The 17,046-nt window shown below is 34.4% G+C and overlaps 1 protein-coding gene across 2 annotated transcripts in view; it reads right to left on the reverse strand.

The window, feature by feature from the left end:
* The window catches only part of MEMO1 (mediator of cell motility 1), a 152,369-nt gene that overhangs the window by 13,875 nt on the left and 121,448 nt on the right, over nt 1-17,046 (reverse strand). For both annotated transcript variants that reach the window (XM_021674429.2, XM_021674430.2), the window contains 2 exons: nt 15,208-15,284; nt 258-362 (listed from right to left, as the gene is read on the reverse strand). In XM_021674429.2, the coding sequence (XP_021530104.2) occupies nt 258-362; nt 15,208-15,284 (182 nt within the window). The remainder of the gene's footprint in view (nt 1-257; nt 363-15,207; nt 15,285-17,046) is intronic.

A 17,046-nucleotide genomic window follows, 5' to 3' on the forward strand; every position in this document is an offset into this window, starting at 1 on the left:
GAATCAAGAGAAAATAAGGGTCTCTATTCTAAATAACTTCCTGTATTTAACAGAAAGTATTAAACAGTATTCCAATGATAAATAACTTTATTCAAGTAAGCAAAAGCAATGAAACTCCAAATTATGCTAAAGATACTAAAAAGAAACTTCACCACAGGTACATAAAACCAGTGATGCCACTGTATTACAATGATAATGAGATATTTTGTAATATCACATGACCAAATATTAAGTCAAGGCTTCCTAAGGATACTTACATTTAATAACACCCCAATGGGATGTCTTCCACATATAGTATTATGGTATTTCTTCAAGTAATTGCTAAAAGATACAGGGTCTAATTGTTCTATGATACTCATACCCTAAAAAAACAACAAAGAAGAAGAAGACGGGGAAAAAAATAAAAGAAAAAGGCCAATATTTATTATTTCCTAATCATATTTTAAAATTGTTACTTAAACATAATTCTTCATTAGGGAGACACAAAGAAAACAGATTAAATAAACCTTGTGAAACATCAAATTCATTCATCAAAGATAATACCATTATAATTAACTCTATTAACAGAAAACTTTTAATCCCCAGTTTATTTTCTCCAACTTCCAGGTATGTTTTTATACTACTTTAACCAATTGTCATTTATCTCATAATCCTCAAACATTTCATAATATTTTATCTTCCTCACAGAAAGAACACACAAAAGTAAGTCTACTCTGAAAATCTGTATATGGAACCTAAAATTTAATTTATGGCTCTTTTCTCCATATCCATTATATTTTTCCTGCTTTTGGCATGAAAAATCAAGAGTTAATTGTAATTGAACTATTTCCATAACATATACTTTAATATCAACAGTGTAAGATATTTTAAATTACCAGCATTAAATAATCTAGGTATGTGAAAAAAAAAAACACAAACTAAGAAAATAGTTAATATCTTTTAATTAACTTAAAGCTCATGATAAAGGCAGGTTTAAGCAACACAGATCTCTCTTTTTTTTCTTTTTGAGATGGAGTCTCACTCTGTCACCCAGGCTGGAGTGCAGTGGTATGATCTCAGCTCACTGCAACCTCCGCCTCCTGGGTTCAAGCGATTCTCCTGCCTCAGCCCTCGGAGTAGCTGGGATTACAGGCACGCACCACCACACCCAGCTAATTTTTGTATTTTTAGTAGAGACCAAGTTTCACCATGTTGGCCAGGCTGGTCTTAAACTCCTGACCTTAAGTGATCTGCCAGATCTGGCCTCCCAAAGTGCTAGGATTACAGGTGTAAGTCACCAAGCCCAGCTTACAACACAGATCTCTACGAACAAGATTAATAATAAAGAAAAGCTTTTCATCTCTTTGTTCTTTAAACTAGAATGCCTTGTTTTCAAGATCTTAATACAGAATAAAACTTGTTAGACTACTGTCAAAACAACCACTATGACTTGAACATTAGTTTACACTAAATTCTACAATCTCCAAATACATTAAATAATGTATTTATAACTTTATAGAGCAAATCACCAAGTCAGGGAAATAAATCATTGATTCAAGCTAATTCATTCACCAATTATATTATTTTCTTATTCAGTTAAAACATTTTCTATTCAATAAATTGGATTCATAATCTCTGGGAGAAATGTAAATGATAGTTTAACTAGGGACTTAACTGGTTATTCTTTGTTTTTTGTTTTTATTTCACATTTTAACAAAACAGGTACAGTGTAAAAGCACCAAGAGTAATCAGATAAACATCGTTTAAAAAAAACTCATCTGAAAAATGATAGTAACCAGTGGGTGACAGAAAATTTACAGTGGCAGCATCAAAATTTAATTCTACCAAAAAAAAAAAAAAAAAAAACTTTTCTTCAGAATCCAAGTCCTTCACAAACATTATCAATATTCCACATATGTGTGTAAATATACACATCTGAAACATAGACATATACATGTACAATCAACTTTGAATTGCTTGCACATGAATTAGCCACTCTCAGATGGTCCATAACCAGTTTGTAATGCTAAGTTGGTTGTCCCTTGCCAACCAGGGGGCTTCCAGGTCAACACCCTCCACTGACACTTGGAATATAAGTTCAGAGAAATACTAACTTAAAAGTTAAACCTAAGATGGGCCAGGCAGTGTGGCTCATGCCTGTACTCCCAGCACTTTGGGAGGCTGAGGCAGGTGGATCACCTGAGGTTAGGAGTTGAGACCAGCCTGGCCAACACGGTGAAACCACGTCTCTACTAAAAATACAAAAATTAGCCAGCCATAGTGACACACGCCTGTAATCCCAGCTACTTAGGAGGCTGAGACAGGAGAATCACTTGAATCTGGGAAGTGGAGGTTGTAGTGAGCCAAGATTGCGCCACTGCACTCCAGCCTGGGCAACAGAGCAAGACTCTGTCTCAAAAAAACAAACAAACAAAAAAGTTAAACCTAAGATAAAAATATATCATAATTCTGATGCCAAAAACATTACAGTACATTTCTAATCCAAGAATCGATTATAGTAACGCAGAGATGGAATTCTAAATCTCTTCCATAAATAATGGATAATCAAGATATAACTCCCTAGAGATAAATGAACGGAGGCACAAAAAAGGCAGTCCTGGCTCTAAATTTCTCTTTTTCATTGACTACTCTGATTTATTAAAGTATAACAAGAGTCATACTAACAATTCTTTGAATACTCACATAGCTACAACTTGCATACATATAGTAGGTGAACTTTTAATGCTCCTTAATGAAGTCTATCTAGAATACCTTACCTTAAATATAAATCCACTCATTAATAAATAATGTGACACTGAGATTTTAATGTACATTTTAATATAAAAATCTCAAAGCACATTCAGAACAAACATCACATTTATATACTGATATGAATTTAAACAGAAGAAAACTAATGATCACATTTCAGAAGACAAAGAATTCAAACTAACTGGGCAAGAAACCCTAATATAGAAAAACAGGAGATTATAAATGCAGAAAAGATACTACTAAGTAAAGAGTTCAAAATGAAGATATACTGGTTAAATAACAACAGAGAAAATTTAAAAATTGAAATGATGGGAGTTAGGAAGTTAAATATGCAATAATTTTAATTCTTGCATATATGTGTGATATAAACTTAGTGCAAAAATTAATTCAATTATACTCAATCGGCTGACACAAGTGATATTTTTTAAGAGGTATGCCTCTTTATAAGTAAATACAGAGGGGAAAATTAAGGCTTTTCTCATAGGTGAACCTCTCTTATTGAAAAATTCATTAAGTATGCAAACAAAAGCAATAATGATAAAATTTAGAAATGGAACATTATTAACTAATATAGAATACTGGCAAATACACTTTTAGAGATACCTATGTTTTTAGGTTAACAACTATGAGATTACTATTAGGAAAATTCTAAAGAGACAGAAATGCTAGTTTAATGCTGTTGGCAAAAGTCCAAGAAGGTGAAAAAGAATGTCCTTCCCCAATTACACTGAATTACCTTTTTTATTTATTAAAAAGGTATAAGATATGATCAGTGACTCTGAAGTCCAGGAATAAGAGTTTCCTAAGGCCTAGTATAGTGAAAAATTGATTATTCACATAAACTTAATGTGGAGCAGTAGAATGGGTCACTATACTACCCATTCAGCTCTAAGATATAAGGCAGACATAAATACCAAAAGTCCATCAAGGATTATAGGTTTCTGAGGAATTTAAGTTTCAGCAAGAAATACGCAGACTGAAAGCTAACTCCCTAAATTTAGGGGGTGAGCCAATCTATCATTGTGTTGACTCTTCAAGTAATCAGTGAACATTTGTGTCAAATTCCCAAGTAATCAGTGAACATTTGTGTCAAATTCCAAGTGGCAACCCTAAACTAAATAGGCAGTATTAACTGACAAAGCACAAATTCAAGACTCTGATAAGACAACAAATATCTTCTCTTTTTAAAAAAAGTTTATATTTAATAAAATGGCAATCTAAAAATTATCACCCAGAAGTAAATCTCTCCCAAAAATAACAAACGCAAAGGAGTAGCAAAACATTTTAGAGATACTTATGAAACAAAAACCAGAATCACGTCTTTTAATTCCAACCACATAATTAACACGCTATTATCGAATCAATAGAATTCTGGGCTCATTTTTTAAAGGATACATTTATATTTGCCATGAGTACACATTTAGTGAGGTGGAGTAGGAAAAGGAAATATTCTAGTTTCTTTAAGAGGCATCAACATAAAATTCTAATGGTGAAAGTTCTATAGAAAAAGCTCACCTTAAAAATAGCAGGGCTAAGTAATGTACTAATAAATGGCTATCTTACAGAAAACGTTATAAAACTTCTAAGAAGCTGCTGGCTTAGGTTCAAGAGAAAGAAGTTTGAGTTGACAAAAGGAACAATTTTCACTTTTAAAATAGTAGGAAGGAAGAAAAGTAGTTCATGTTCAAATTAAGTGACGTAACTGACAAATTTAAAAGAAAAAGAAGTTGTAACAGATGAATACAATAACATTTTCAGATTATCCTTGCCAAATCATAATTTACCAATATCCATAATGAGACACTGGTCTACACCAAAAAAAGTAGTATAATAAAAATGATAACCTATGACCACATCATATATATATACATAAAATATGAATAACTATTTTCAAGTAAAATTCACAAGATTGATATCTCCAAATAGGTTCCACTTTAGTCACAGTAATTATTGACATTGCAAAGTACTAATTACCCAAAAAACTGGTCTATAAAAATTGTAAGGTTTTCAGAGTTTAGATAGCCTATGCTACAGTTACATAATTTTTCCCAACTATATTTGATAGTTTGTTCTCCTATATTTTATGTGTTTTTTTCACATACTTAATTTCTAAGATATTCAAGTGCTAGAAATATAAACATTTTGCAATAAGAAGAACAGCTATTTTTCTTTGGCAACTTAGAAATGGTTTTATTTTCCAGCATTGTAATAACTATATTTAGTAATAGTTTTGTTAAAAAGGATCAAAACTTAATTAACATGCTAATTTTGAAGAGATAAAATCTAAAATTTTATGCTTAGTTTCTTTTTACTCTACCAAACTTTCAAAATGTATACTTATTACTTATTAATTGTAACATTTGAATTGAAATGTTACAATTCAAAATTCTTAACATTTTTCTAATGCTTCTTTGGAGAACCATCCAAGTACGTTTTGGCTGAAAATATCACATATGAAAACTAAGATAATGGTTCTCAAATGAATTAAATTATTTATAATATCTATTAGAAAAGAAATATGCAAAAGTATATTCACCATCTGATTATATACATCAATTAAGACAATACATTATTGAAGTCTGACTAACAGCAAGTATACATACATAAAGGTAACACAAACACACCTAAGTTTATGTCTAGAGCTAACCATTCTTATTATTTTGACTCTTATATTCTAATTCCCAGAATTGACTTGTAAGCTGAATCAACAGTACACTACTAAAACAGAACGCTTATTTATGAGTCATTCAAAAATTCTATATATAAATAAAAATATCTCAACAAATGGACCACAAAAATCAACTCCAAGTCCAAATGTTAAAATCAACCATTAAATTCAATCATATTAATATGAAACAAATACTCAATATTTATTCAGAAATTATATTCCAGGGGATTTAAATAGAATTTTAAAAATTATGTTCCAGTAATTTGGGATATCTAATGTAAGGTAAATCAGATGCAAACGCAGAAGTCAACCTGAGCTAACTGGTTCTACTGCACAATTTTTTCCCTTTTTTTCTTTTTTTGCGACAGGTTCTCAGCAAATTTCAACAAAGTTCCACAAGTGAGTTCTGTTGCAATGACAGGGTTAATGATTACTATAGTAGCCAATCTCATCTCTGTCCTGGTCTTAATTATCTACTGAGACCTCCCAAACGTACATCTGTAGTCCAATAGAAAGCCTTCTCTGAGCTCCAAACCAAAACAGTCAACCCATTAGCAAAGCCCTTTTGACTCTTATTTCTGGAAAGATCTGAAGTTACTATCATCTCTCCCTTGAACTTCCTTCTACCAATGGCCCATTGTTGCTACTTCTTTTTTTTTTTTTTTTTTGAGGCAGAGTCTCACTCTGTCCCTGGAGCTGGACTGCAGTGGTGCGATCTTGGCTCACTGTAACCTCCACCTATCGGGTTTAAGCAATTCTCCTGCCTCAGCCTCCCAAGCAGCTGGGACTACAGGCATGTACCACCATGCCCAGCTAATTTTTGTATTTTTACGAGAAATGGGGTTTTGCCATGGTGGCTAGACTGGTCTCAAACTCCTAACCTCAAGTGATCCACCCACCTCAGCCTCCCAAACTGCTGGAATTACAGGTGTGAACCACTGCACTTGGCCCCATTGTTGCTACTTCTGACCCTCCTGTATAATCCATTTGCCATAAAACTACCAGAGTGATCTTAAAAATAATGCAAATTATATCATTTCACTTCCTATTGTACTTACATAAAGTTCTTACCCTCAATTATTACCCTGTATCATCAGATCCCTGCCTCTTTTACCACAGCTTACACACCACTCTTCTTCCTCTTAGGCACCATACTCCCACAACACTGGCTTTTTCCTTTTCTTCTAACACACTAGCCTCTTTCCAATCTTAAGGTCTTTGCACTGGCAACTTCTCCTGTCTAAAATGCTCTTCCCTCTGATCTTTACTTGGTTTGCTCTTCCTTATCATTTAGAACTCACTGTAATTTTCATCCTCAAGGCATGAAATTATACCTTTCTCAGACCACTCAATCCAAAACAGTCTCCAATCATTTACCATCTCAAAACCTTTTTAGCTATTTTCTGCACACATTACTACTTCACACTAATTAACATATTTCCTTACCTTTTAAAATTAATATGTGTCTCTTCCAATTAGAAGCTTTATAACAGCAAGAGCCATGTTTGTTTACTGCTGTATCTCCACCAACGCCTCAGGATGTATATACACTCAAAAATAATTGGTAAAATGAAAATCCAAATGTCTACCTGACATCTCTATTTAGATGTCTTAAAGGCAACAGCAAACATAACATATCCCTAATAGAATTTATGATCTTCCTGCCCCTCAAAAAATTTTGATCCTTTCTTCCTGTGCTTATGGTCTAAGTAAACACAACCACCCAACCAGCAGCACAGCCAAAAATTTAGGCGTCATCTTTGACATTTCCTTCATCCTCAACCTCAATCCACCTCCAAGTCCCATCATCAATTTTTGTCTCCTAAATATACTGAATATATACATTTCTGTCCCTCTCTTCTACCACCACCACCTCACCCATTGTCTAAATTAGCATCATTTCTCATCTGGACTACCTAACTCCTCCAGCCTCCTTCCAACCCCTTGGCTACACTGCAGTCATACGATCTATTCAAATACAAAACAATTTTATCACTTCTCTATTTAAAATCCTTCAAAATAGCTGTTCTAGAGTCTTTAAGCTTCATTTCTCACCATTCTCCAGACTATCCATTTATCCATCATTCATTCAACAAACGTATATATTGCGTGCCCACTGACAGGCACTGGGATGGAAAATGGACAAACTTCCTGATCTCATGAAGCTTATATAATCCAATGAGGGAGATAACCCCAAGACAAATCAGCAAATGAATAAGTCATGCAGTAATAAGTACTGAGAATAAAAATACAGCAGGGAAAGGTCAATGAACAACTGTTCATCCAAGGAGCATAAGAGAAAATGATGTACACTTTTTGGCTGTCAAACTAATTTGAAGATGGTGTTGGGACTCAGTGGGATTCAAGGGATGCTGACACAGACAGTTTCATACACATAAAGATTGTTCTCCATCAATAAGACTTATAGAATATCTACAGCCTTAATTATATAATAATTCACTCTATATACAAACAGAAAGAAGTTTTGCATTGATTTTAATATACAATGAGTTTCCCAGGAATAAAACTATCATTTAAAGTGAGGGAAGACTGTACTTTGTTTTGTTTACAAGTTTACTAAAAATTGTTCACCATTTTGGAAAATCAAGTTACTAGCAATAGCACTTAGTAATTTCAGTCACAAATATATAACTGTGTAAGTTTCTATTTGTAGCTGTTTTTACATTAATAATATTATTCATAAAGATTTAAATACTTCATTATACCTTCTAATTTAGTTGTGCCTGGGTATTTACATTCTTAAATATATATTTATTATAGATTCTTTTTATTTCCCTTGCATGTTACAGTTAGGATAGTCATGTTTTTAAATTGTGTACAGGAAGATTATATCCATTAATTTATTTATTTGAATAGTAAGTACTGAGCACCTACTTATGTTCTCATCACTACTCTAGGCACTCTGTATACAAATATCCTGATTGACAGAAATGTAGTAAGTAAATTATTTAGTTTTTTAGAAGAAAAAGTAGAACAGGGTACAGTGGATTGGGAATGCTACAAGGCTAGGATGTAGGATGCAAAATTAAATAGAGCAGTCAGAAGGCCCCACTGAAAAGGTGAGAGCTGAGCAGACTTGAGGTAAATGGGACAGTCAAGTGCAAAACAGCCAAAGCCCTAAACTGGGCACATACATGGCATTATCAAGACACAGTAAGGAGATTACTGTGTCCACAGTAGAGTGAAGAAAAAGTAAAAGAAAGAAAATGGAGGGCTCTTAACATTTGGGGGCTGCAAATCAGGTTGGTCCTTTTAGCCCACCCATTGTAAAGACACTGCTTTTATTCTGACTGAAAAGGGGCAATTTTACAGGAGATATGAAGCAGAAGAGTAACATGATCTGATTTAGATTTTAAAAGAATTGCTTTGGTTCCTACTTTAAGCTACCTGAGACTGAAGAAGACAAAGGCAGGTCTAAAAAGACCAGTTCAGAAAGTGGAAGGACAGGACTACCATCACCTGAATTAAGAAAGTCTATAAGTAGAACAGGTCTTGGTGGGAAGAAAATGAGGAATTCAGTTTGGATATGTTCAGTATGAGCTGTTTGTAAGACATCCAAATGCAAATTATGTATGGTGTTTGAGAATGTGGTTCTGACTAGAGTTATTCTTACTATTTCTGGTGCAAAAAGCATTGCTGTTTCATAAAATTTAGTACAAACTTGCTAAAGATCATGTCCAGGAAGACATGATCTTTATTTACTTTGAAAAATTTTAGTACTGAGATATCTTTTAAAATTATTTTTTGTATGGTTACCTAACCAAAAAAGGGTAATTTTAATGACGGGAAATTTTACATGCATACCATTAATAATTTATATTTCACAAACATACACCCATTCCTCCTTATAGATTATTTCCTAAATGAATAAAATGTAAGACAAGAAAAGCCAGGGAGAAATGAGAATCATACAGCTGATATAATCTTGAGTCACATCTCTCCAAGACCTAAAATTAGGAATTAATGTTACTAGAAATTCTAAGTAATCTCACAGTTTCCATCTTTAAAAACTCCTCCTTTGACTGTGTTTCCCTGGATCTCCTCATCTACCACATCAGTTAACATTTAAATATTGTTCCTTTCTATCATACTTAAACTAGTAGAGAACAATTTCTCATATTTGATTTTTGCCTCTTCATTCCAATTTAGCTTCTAACCTGATTCTACTGAAATAGCTCTTGCAAGGTTCTTAATTCACCTCTGTGCAGCATTTGATACTCTTCCTCTCTCTTTGCTAAAGCTCATCCTCTCTGTGGTACCGCTCATTCTCAGTTCTCTCCAAGTAGAATTTTACTGGCTCTTCTTTAACTCTTCCTCCACTTAAGGTTGGTATATCCGTCTGATCTAACTCTCCCTTTCTTCCTATTCCTTATACTCTCTCTCGAGATTGACTCTCTGAACAATGGCATTAACATCCTTTCTTCCCATCCACTCCTCATACACCAGTAACTTCCAAATGTTTATCTCCATCTAGACCTACCTTCATGTGCTGAACCAGTACTGTCCAATAAAAATATAATGCAGGCCAGCCAGGCGCGGTGGATCATACTTGTAATCCCAGCACCTTGGGAGGCTGAGGTGGGTGGAACACCTGAGGTCTGGAGTTCAAAACCAGCCTGACCAACATGGAGAAATCCTATCTCTACTAAAAATACGAAATTAGCCAGGCATGGCTGGCACATGCCTGTAGTCCCAGCTACTCGGGAGGCTGAGGCAGGAGAACTGCTTGACCCAGGAGGAGGAGGTTGTGGTGAGCCGAGATTGCACCATTACACTCCAGCCCAGGCAGCAAGGGCAAAACTCTATCTCAAAAAATTAAATTAAATTAAATTAAATTAAATATATATACATATATATACACATACACACACACACACACACATATATATATATGTAAAACGCAGGCTATATATATAATTTTAAATTTTCTTGTAACCATATTTAAAAAATAAAAATTTCTTATAGCCGTATTTTTAAAAAATTAATTTTAAGCTATTTTATTAAACACAATCTGGCAGTATCATTTTATAATATAATCAAGATAGATTATTTTTGAGATCTGTTTTGTTCCTCTCATACTACATGTTCAAAATCCAGTGTATATTCTATACTTATGACATATCTCAAGTTGTATAACCACACTTCGAGTACTCAATAAATACATGTGACTGGTGGTATCAAAAAGTGCAATTCTAAACATAACATAAAAGCCATGTCTAAAATTAAGCTCATCTTTTTCCTTAAATCTGTCCCTCTTATATTCCCTGTATTAATGAGTAACAGCATCTAAGTATACATGGAACCCAGAAATCATCCCACATGCCAATACTCCCTTAACATGACATACCTAATTAATCACTAAAGTCCTTTTCGTTCTACCTCCTAAATGTCTCTCAGCTCTCTATATTGTAACGGCTTCTTTGTAAGTGTGTTCAACCACTGGACTCTAATTTCCATTAAGTCGTGGACTATGTTTTCTCTTCTTTGTATCTTCAATACTGCACAGAGTACCAGACATATAGCACATACCCATTCACCATTTGCTTTGACAATCATTAATCATTTGCTATATGGAGAAAGCCAGAAAAAGTTTTCTGAGGCAACTGAGAACTAAACCTCAGAATAAGAAGACTAGAACTAAAAGTCAAAGGAGAGTTAATCAACTGAAATGAAATCATCAAGAAGCCAAAAGAGAAGGTAATACATTAAAATCCAAATAAAATTCTAAAGGTAAAAGTATTGGACAATTAAGTAGCAACTAAGGTAAATCTGAATATGATAAACACACTAAGTAACCAACTTTACATTCATTACATTTGGCTTTAATAAAATATACTACATGATATATTCTATTTACACATTCAAATCCAGATTCCTTACTAAAATATTTGATATACTTTAGACCAAATAATCTTGTACTAAAACATATGCATAAGGCTTAACACATTGGTAGAGTTGATTTGAACCAACTGCAGACTTAAAAGCTGACAGAATTTAAAGACAATTTGGAGACCATCTAGTCGAAGTCTATTTTCTTCCAGATAAAGAAATGACGACTAAAGTATTAAAATAATCTGTCAACGGTCACAGAGAGCAAGTTATAGAAAGTTCTGCTATATTTCATACTGTTTATGAGTAAATACCAAAATTATTTGTGTTATTTAAAAAATTAAAATAAATATCATCAGCTTAGGCAACATGACGAAACCCCATCTGTAAAAAATAAAAATAAAAATTAGCCAGGCATGGTGGCACATGCCTATAGTCTCAGCTACTTGGGTGGCTGAGGTGGGAAGATATTTTATACCCAGCAGGTTGAGGCTGCAGTAAGCTGTGACTGTGCCACTCAACTCCAGCCTGGGTGACAGAGGGAGACACTGGAAAGAAAGAAAAGAAAGAACAAAAAGAAAGAAAGTAGAGAAAAGAAAATAAAAAATAAATATTATGACTATCATAGCCCTTCTAGAAAAAAAGACAGTAAGACTAATATCTACTCCTAAGCTAAATAAGAATATAATTATATTTTAAAATTTTGTATTTAGAACAACAAATTAAAATTCCTTTTAAGAAAAATCCAGGCCGGCCAGGCGCAGTGGCTCATGCCTATAATCCCAGCACTTTGGGAGGCAGAGGTGGGCAGATCACATGAGGTCAGGAGTTTGAGACCAGCCTGACCAACATGGAGAAACTCCGTATCTACTAAAAATACAAAATATTAGCTGGGCGTGGTGGCGCATGCCTGTAATCCCAGCTACTCAGGAGGCTGAGGCAGGAGAATCTCTTGAACCTAGAAGGCGGAGGTTGTGGTGAGCTGAGATAGCGCCACTGCACTCTATTCTGGGCAACAAGAGCGAAACTCTGTCTCAAAAAAAAAAAAAAGAAAAGAAAAAGGCCGGGCATGCTGGCTCTTTCTAATCACAGCACTTTGGGAGGCTGAGGCGGGCAGATCAGGGGGTCAGGAGATCGAGACCATCCTGGCTAACATGGTGAAACTCCGTCTCTACTAAAAATACAAAAAAATTCGCCGGGTGTGGTGGTGGGCGACTGTAGTCCCAGCTACTCAGGAGGCTAAAGTAAGAGAGAATCGCTTAGACCCGCGAGGCTGAGACTGCAGTGAGCCGAGACTGTGTCACTGCACTCCAGCCTGGGCAACAGAGGGAGACTTCATCTCAAAAAAAAAAAAAAAAAAAGAAAAAGAAAAATATTATGACTATCATAGCACTTCAAGAAAAAAAAATGACAGTAGGATCAATATCTACTATACTCCTAAGCTAGGTAAGAATATAATTATATTTCTTGATTTCTAGTAGCTTTGAAGGTCTCTTAAAAAAAAAAAGAATTATATTTTAAAATTCTGTATTTAAAACAACAAATTAAAACTCTTTTTAAGAAAAATCCAGGCCAGCCTGGCACAGTGGCTCACACCTGTAATCCCAGCACTTTGGGAGGCTGAGGCAGGAGGATCACCCAAGGTCGGGAGTTCAAGACCAGGCTGACCAACACGGAGAAACCCTGTCTCTACTAAAAATACAAAATTAGCCGAGCATGGTGGTGCACACCTATAATCCCACTACTGGGGAGGCTGAGGCAGGAGAATCACTGGAACTTGAGAGGCAGAGGGTGCGGTGAGAGCCAAGATTGCGCCATTGCACTCCAGCCTGGACAACAAGAGCAAAACTCCATCTCAAAAAAAAAAACAATATCCAGGCCAGGTGCTGTGGCTCATGCCTGTAATCTCAGCACTTTGGGAGGCCGAGGAGGGTAGATCATTTGATCTCAGGAGTTCCAGACCATTATGGGAAACAAAGAGAAACTTCGTCTCTATAAAAAATTACCAAAAAATATTAGCCAGGTGTGGTGGTGCGCATCTGTGTTCCCAGCCACGCAGGAGGCTGAGGTGGGAGGACTGCCTGAGCCTGGGAGGTTGAGGCAACAGTGAGCCATGATAGTGCCACCACACTCCAGCCTAGGTGACAAAGTGAGATCTGTTTAAAAAAAAAAAAAAAGAAAAATCTAAATGGCCCAAAAACAAGATAATAAACTAAGAATTTGTAAAAAGAGCAAAAGGACAAACGAAGAGGAAAAAAAAAATTTGCATCTGTAAAAGTAATGTTTTTTCTTATGCTTTTTTAATAGCCCTTTTTAGCAGACACCTAAAGGCTCCAGCCCATAAAGTTCAAGTCTTACTATGTGCCAAGTGTGGTGGCTCACACTGGTAATCCCAGCACTTTTGGAGGCAGGAGGATTCTTTGAAGGCAAGAGTTCAAAAGCAGCCTGGGCAATTAAAGTAAGACCTGTCTCTACACACACACACACACACACACACACACACACACACACATACAGGTTGGGCACAGTGGCACATGCCTGTAATCCCAGGACTTCTGAGAGCCTGAGGCTGCCAGATCACTTGCGCTCAGGAGTCTGAGACCAGCCTGGGCAACATGGTGAAACCCTGTCTTTACAAAAAATACAAAAATCAGATGGGCTTGGTGGTAGGCGCCTATGTCCCAGCTACTCAGGAGGCGGAGGTGGGAGAATCACTTGAGCCAGGGAGTTAGAGGCTGCAGTGAGCCGAAATCACACCACTGCACTCCAGCTTGGGCCACAGAGTGAGACCTTATCTCTAAATAAATAAATATTAGTTGGGTATGGTGGCATGTGCCTATAATCTCAGCTACTCTGGAGGCTAAGGCAGCAATAAGCCAAGGAATTCCTGGTTGCAGAGTGTTATGATGTGTGACTGCACTCCAGCCCTGGTAACAGAGTGAGACCCTGTCTCTTAAAAAAAGGAAAAAAGAAATGTCTTAATATGCATGCTTAAGAGCAATGGGAAATGCAAATCAAAACAAAAATGGAATTATATCTAACAATCTGATTTACAGGATATTTTACAGAAATATATCAATGATATGAGTTTATGTTTAAATATTAATTCCATTAAATTTTAGATCATTTTGAGAGCTTCTAAAAATTTGAAGAAAAAAACGTAGTTCCAAAATAAACATGCCTCTGTCAGGTCAAACTGCTGATCCAAGGAAATAATAAAAATAAATTAACAAAACAAAATAAACATGCCTGAAATTTTAAAAATTAAAATAAAGTATTTGTATAAATCCCTTCAGCACAGAAGACAAGATTTAAGTTAGCTAAATTTTATGTACACTGGAATTCCTGTATACTGTCATTATAAGGCTATGATGTCTTTATTTCCAGAGGTAAAGGGGCAACAATTTATAGTTTACTTATAGTTCCTCCAAAGAACACAAATTTTTATTAGCTAATTCATAAAATCTTCATTATCACTTAAAAATAAAAATATACTAAGTTATTTAATAAATTGTAAGAAACAACAATGCTGTTCAGAAAGAGTCAGAAGAAATATTTCAGAAAGCCATGAAACAAATAGGAATTAGAGTCAAGGTATCCCATCATCTGCTATAGTTATTACTGCTTAACAGTAAATAATAATATTAGTACCCCACTGTCCCTAAAGCTAAGGTACTTCTCTAAAAAGTATTTTAAATCCATATATAATTATTCTTAAATATTCTCATTAATCAAAATTATGAAGAAGGAAATTCCTATTAGAATAGGGATTATTCTTTTAGTCAGTATTTATATGATGACACATTGCATTTTGTACATTTAAAGATAGGGAAAAAAAAATTAGTCCATTATATTATTTCAACATATTAAGTCTTGAATTACTAATCTGAAATTAAAGAAAAAGCCTTACAGCATTAAAATCCCACACCTGAAAGACTTACCATTTTATCTAGATGTTCAATGGATCTATAAATCTCCCCCTGGGATTCATCATAGTAACTGTAACGGAACCTTTGACCTTGAAACAAATATCATGTACAAAATAAAATAGGGAAAAATTAGAAGCTAAAAAGAAAGCAAGCGCTTACCAAATAACTTCAGTTCTCATGAAAGGCAAAGCACAGCTTAAGCCTCTGAGAGAATCATTCCCAAGAGCCCTTGTACATAAAAATAAAAGGCATATTTGGGAAGGAAATAAAGAAATGATATCACCAGTGTTTTATGATGTTAAAAACTATTTCAAATTGTAGAAACCTTAAAATCACCAGAAATACAAGGTTAAGGAAACAAAATAGCTTAAAAGTTAGAAGCATTGTTAAACATTTTATCAGTCTATATTGGAAAGCAAACCCAAGGAATATTACTCAAGAAAATTTGGTTTGAGAAAACTATCTTGATATAGAGCAAATCACTAAAAGCTTAGGTTTTGCTGTACAAATGCAAGATTTGATCTCTCTTACAGGAAAAAAATTGTATAGGTCACAAATACTGTGACTTGTGTGATTTTTATGATGCAAATTTTAAAAAATTTATCTCATTTTTGTACTACTTGGAAAAGGATCAATACAAGTGCTTTATGCAATGTGAACAGTATACACAGAAGGGTAAACATAACATAAATATAATAAATATTCCTACCCTGACATAAAATCTCAATAAGAGTATAAGCATAGAACATTCAATGTTTTGGCTACTCTCCAAAGAACAGAGAGGGTAAAAATGGAAGAAGCTTAAAGAGAAGACAGAAAACAAAAGGCTCAGAAAATAAATTCTTTTTCCTACTATAGATATATGAAAATCAAACGTTAAACATTTTCTTAATTATGGATTGTTACTCAACTGACTGCAACATATTCCAGATACACCTAAATCTATCTTTCAGCAGTGCCTTTCTTCTAAGAACTCATTACTTTTATATTTCCTTATTGTTAAAGATTGACCAAAATGCATTTCTAAAGGAATTAGAGTATACAAATCATGTACACACATCATGTGTCCTGTGCTTCATGTTTAGAGCAATATTGATATATCCAGCTACCATCCTCACATCTGAGGACATGGAATTCTTCGGCTGGATAATTAAGATTTTTAAGTTTTCTGTTCATCTTGCTTAAAAAAATATATATAAATAGTGGGCAGCACAAAATTCTAAAATCCTCTTTGATGTCCTTTTTTGAAAAACTACACATCACAGAACTTAAACACTTCATTCATTTGTTGATATTGATCACCTTTGATGGTCACTTTTCTAAAATGTCATTATTTCCTTAATTTTCACATTTTAACTTTCATATACAGTAATATAATTATTCAATGTAGCAGTCCTTATTCTCTCCCAAGAGCCATTACTCAATCAATACTGCATCTTATAACTTAACTGATGATATCCTAGAATTAATTGGGCAATAGGGTCTAAAGTAATATCTGCTTTCTGAATGTAACAATAAAGATTACTGCATGTTACCTTAGCTATGAGATCAACTATAGTTCTTGAACTAAAAAAAAAAATTCTTAAACAATGATAATTTATCATTCAATGCCTCTATATTGATAATTCATCAAACATTTCTTTCAAAATTTAGAGTTATGTATAGCCTTATTTTTCTGTAAAGAATGTATATATTAATACTTCATATATAACTAACAATAAGAATTACTCAATAACTATATAACTAACACTATTTTTCTCTCCTTTTTTTTTTTTTTTTAGAGTTTCACCCTGTTGCCCAGGCTGGAGTGCAGTAGCGCAATCTTGGCTCTCTGCAACCTCTGCCTCACGG

The sequence above is a fragment of the Aotus nancymaae genome, unplaced genomic scaffold (assembly GCF_030222135.1).
Source record: "Aotus nancymaae isolate 86718 unplaced genomic scaffold, 86718_ANA_hifiasm-v0.15.2.pri h1tg000057l, whole genome shotgun sequence".
NCBI classification, from domain to species: Eukaryota; Metazoa; Chordata; class Mammalia; order Primates; family Aotidae; genus Aotus; species Aotus nancymaae.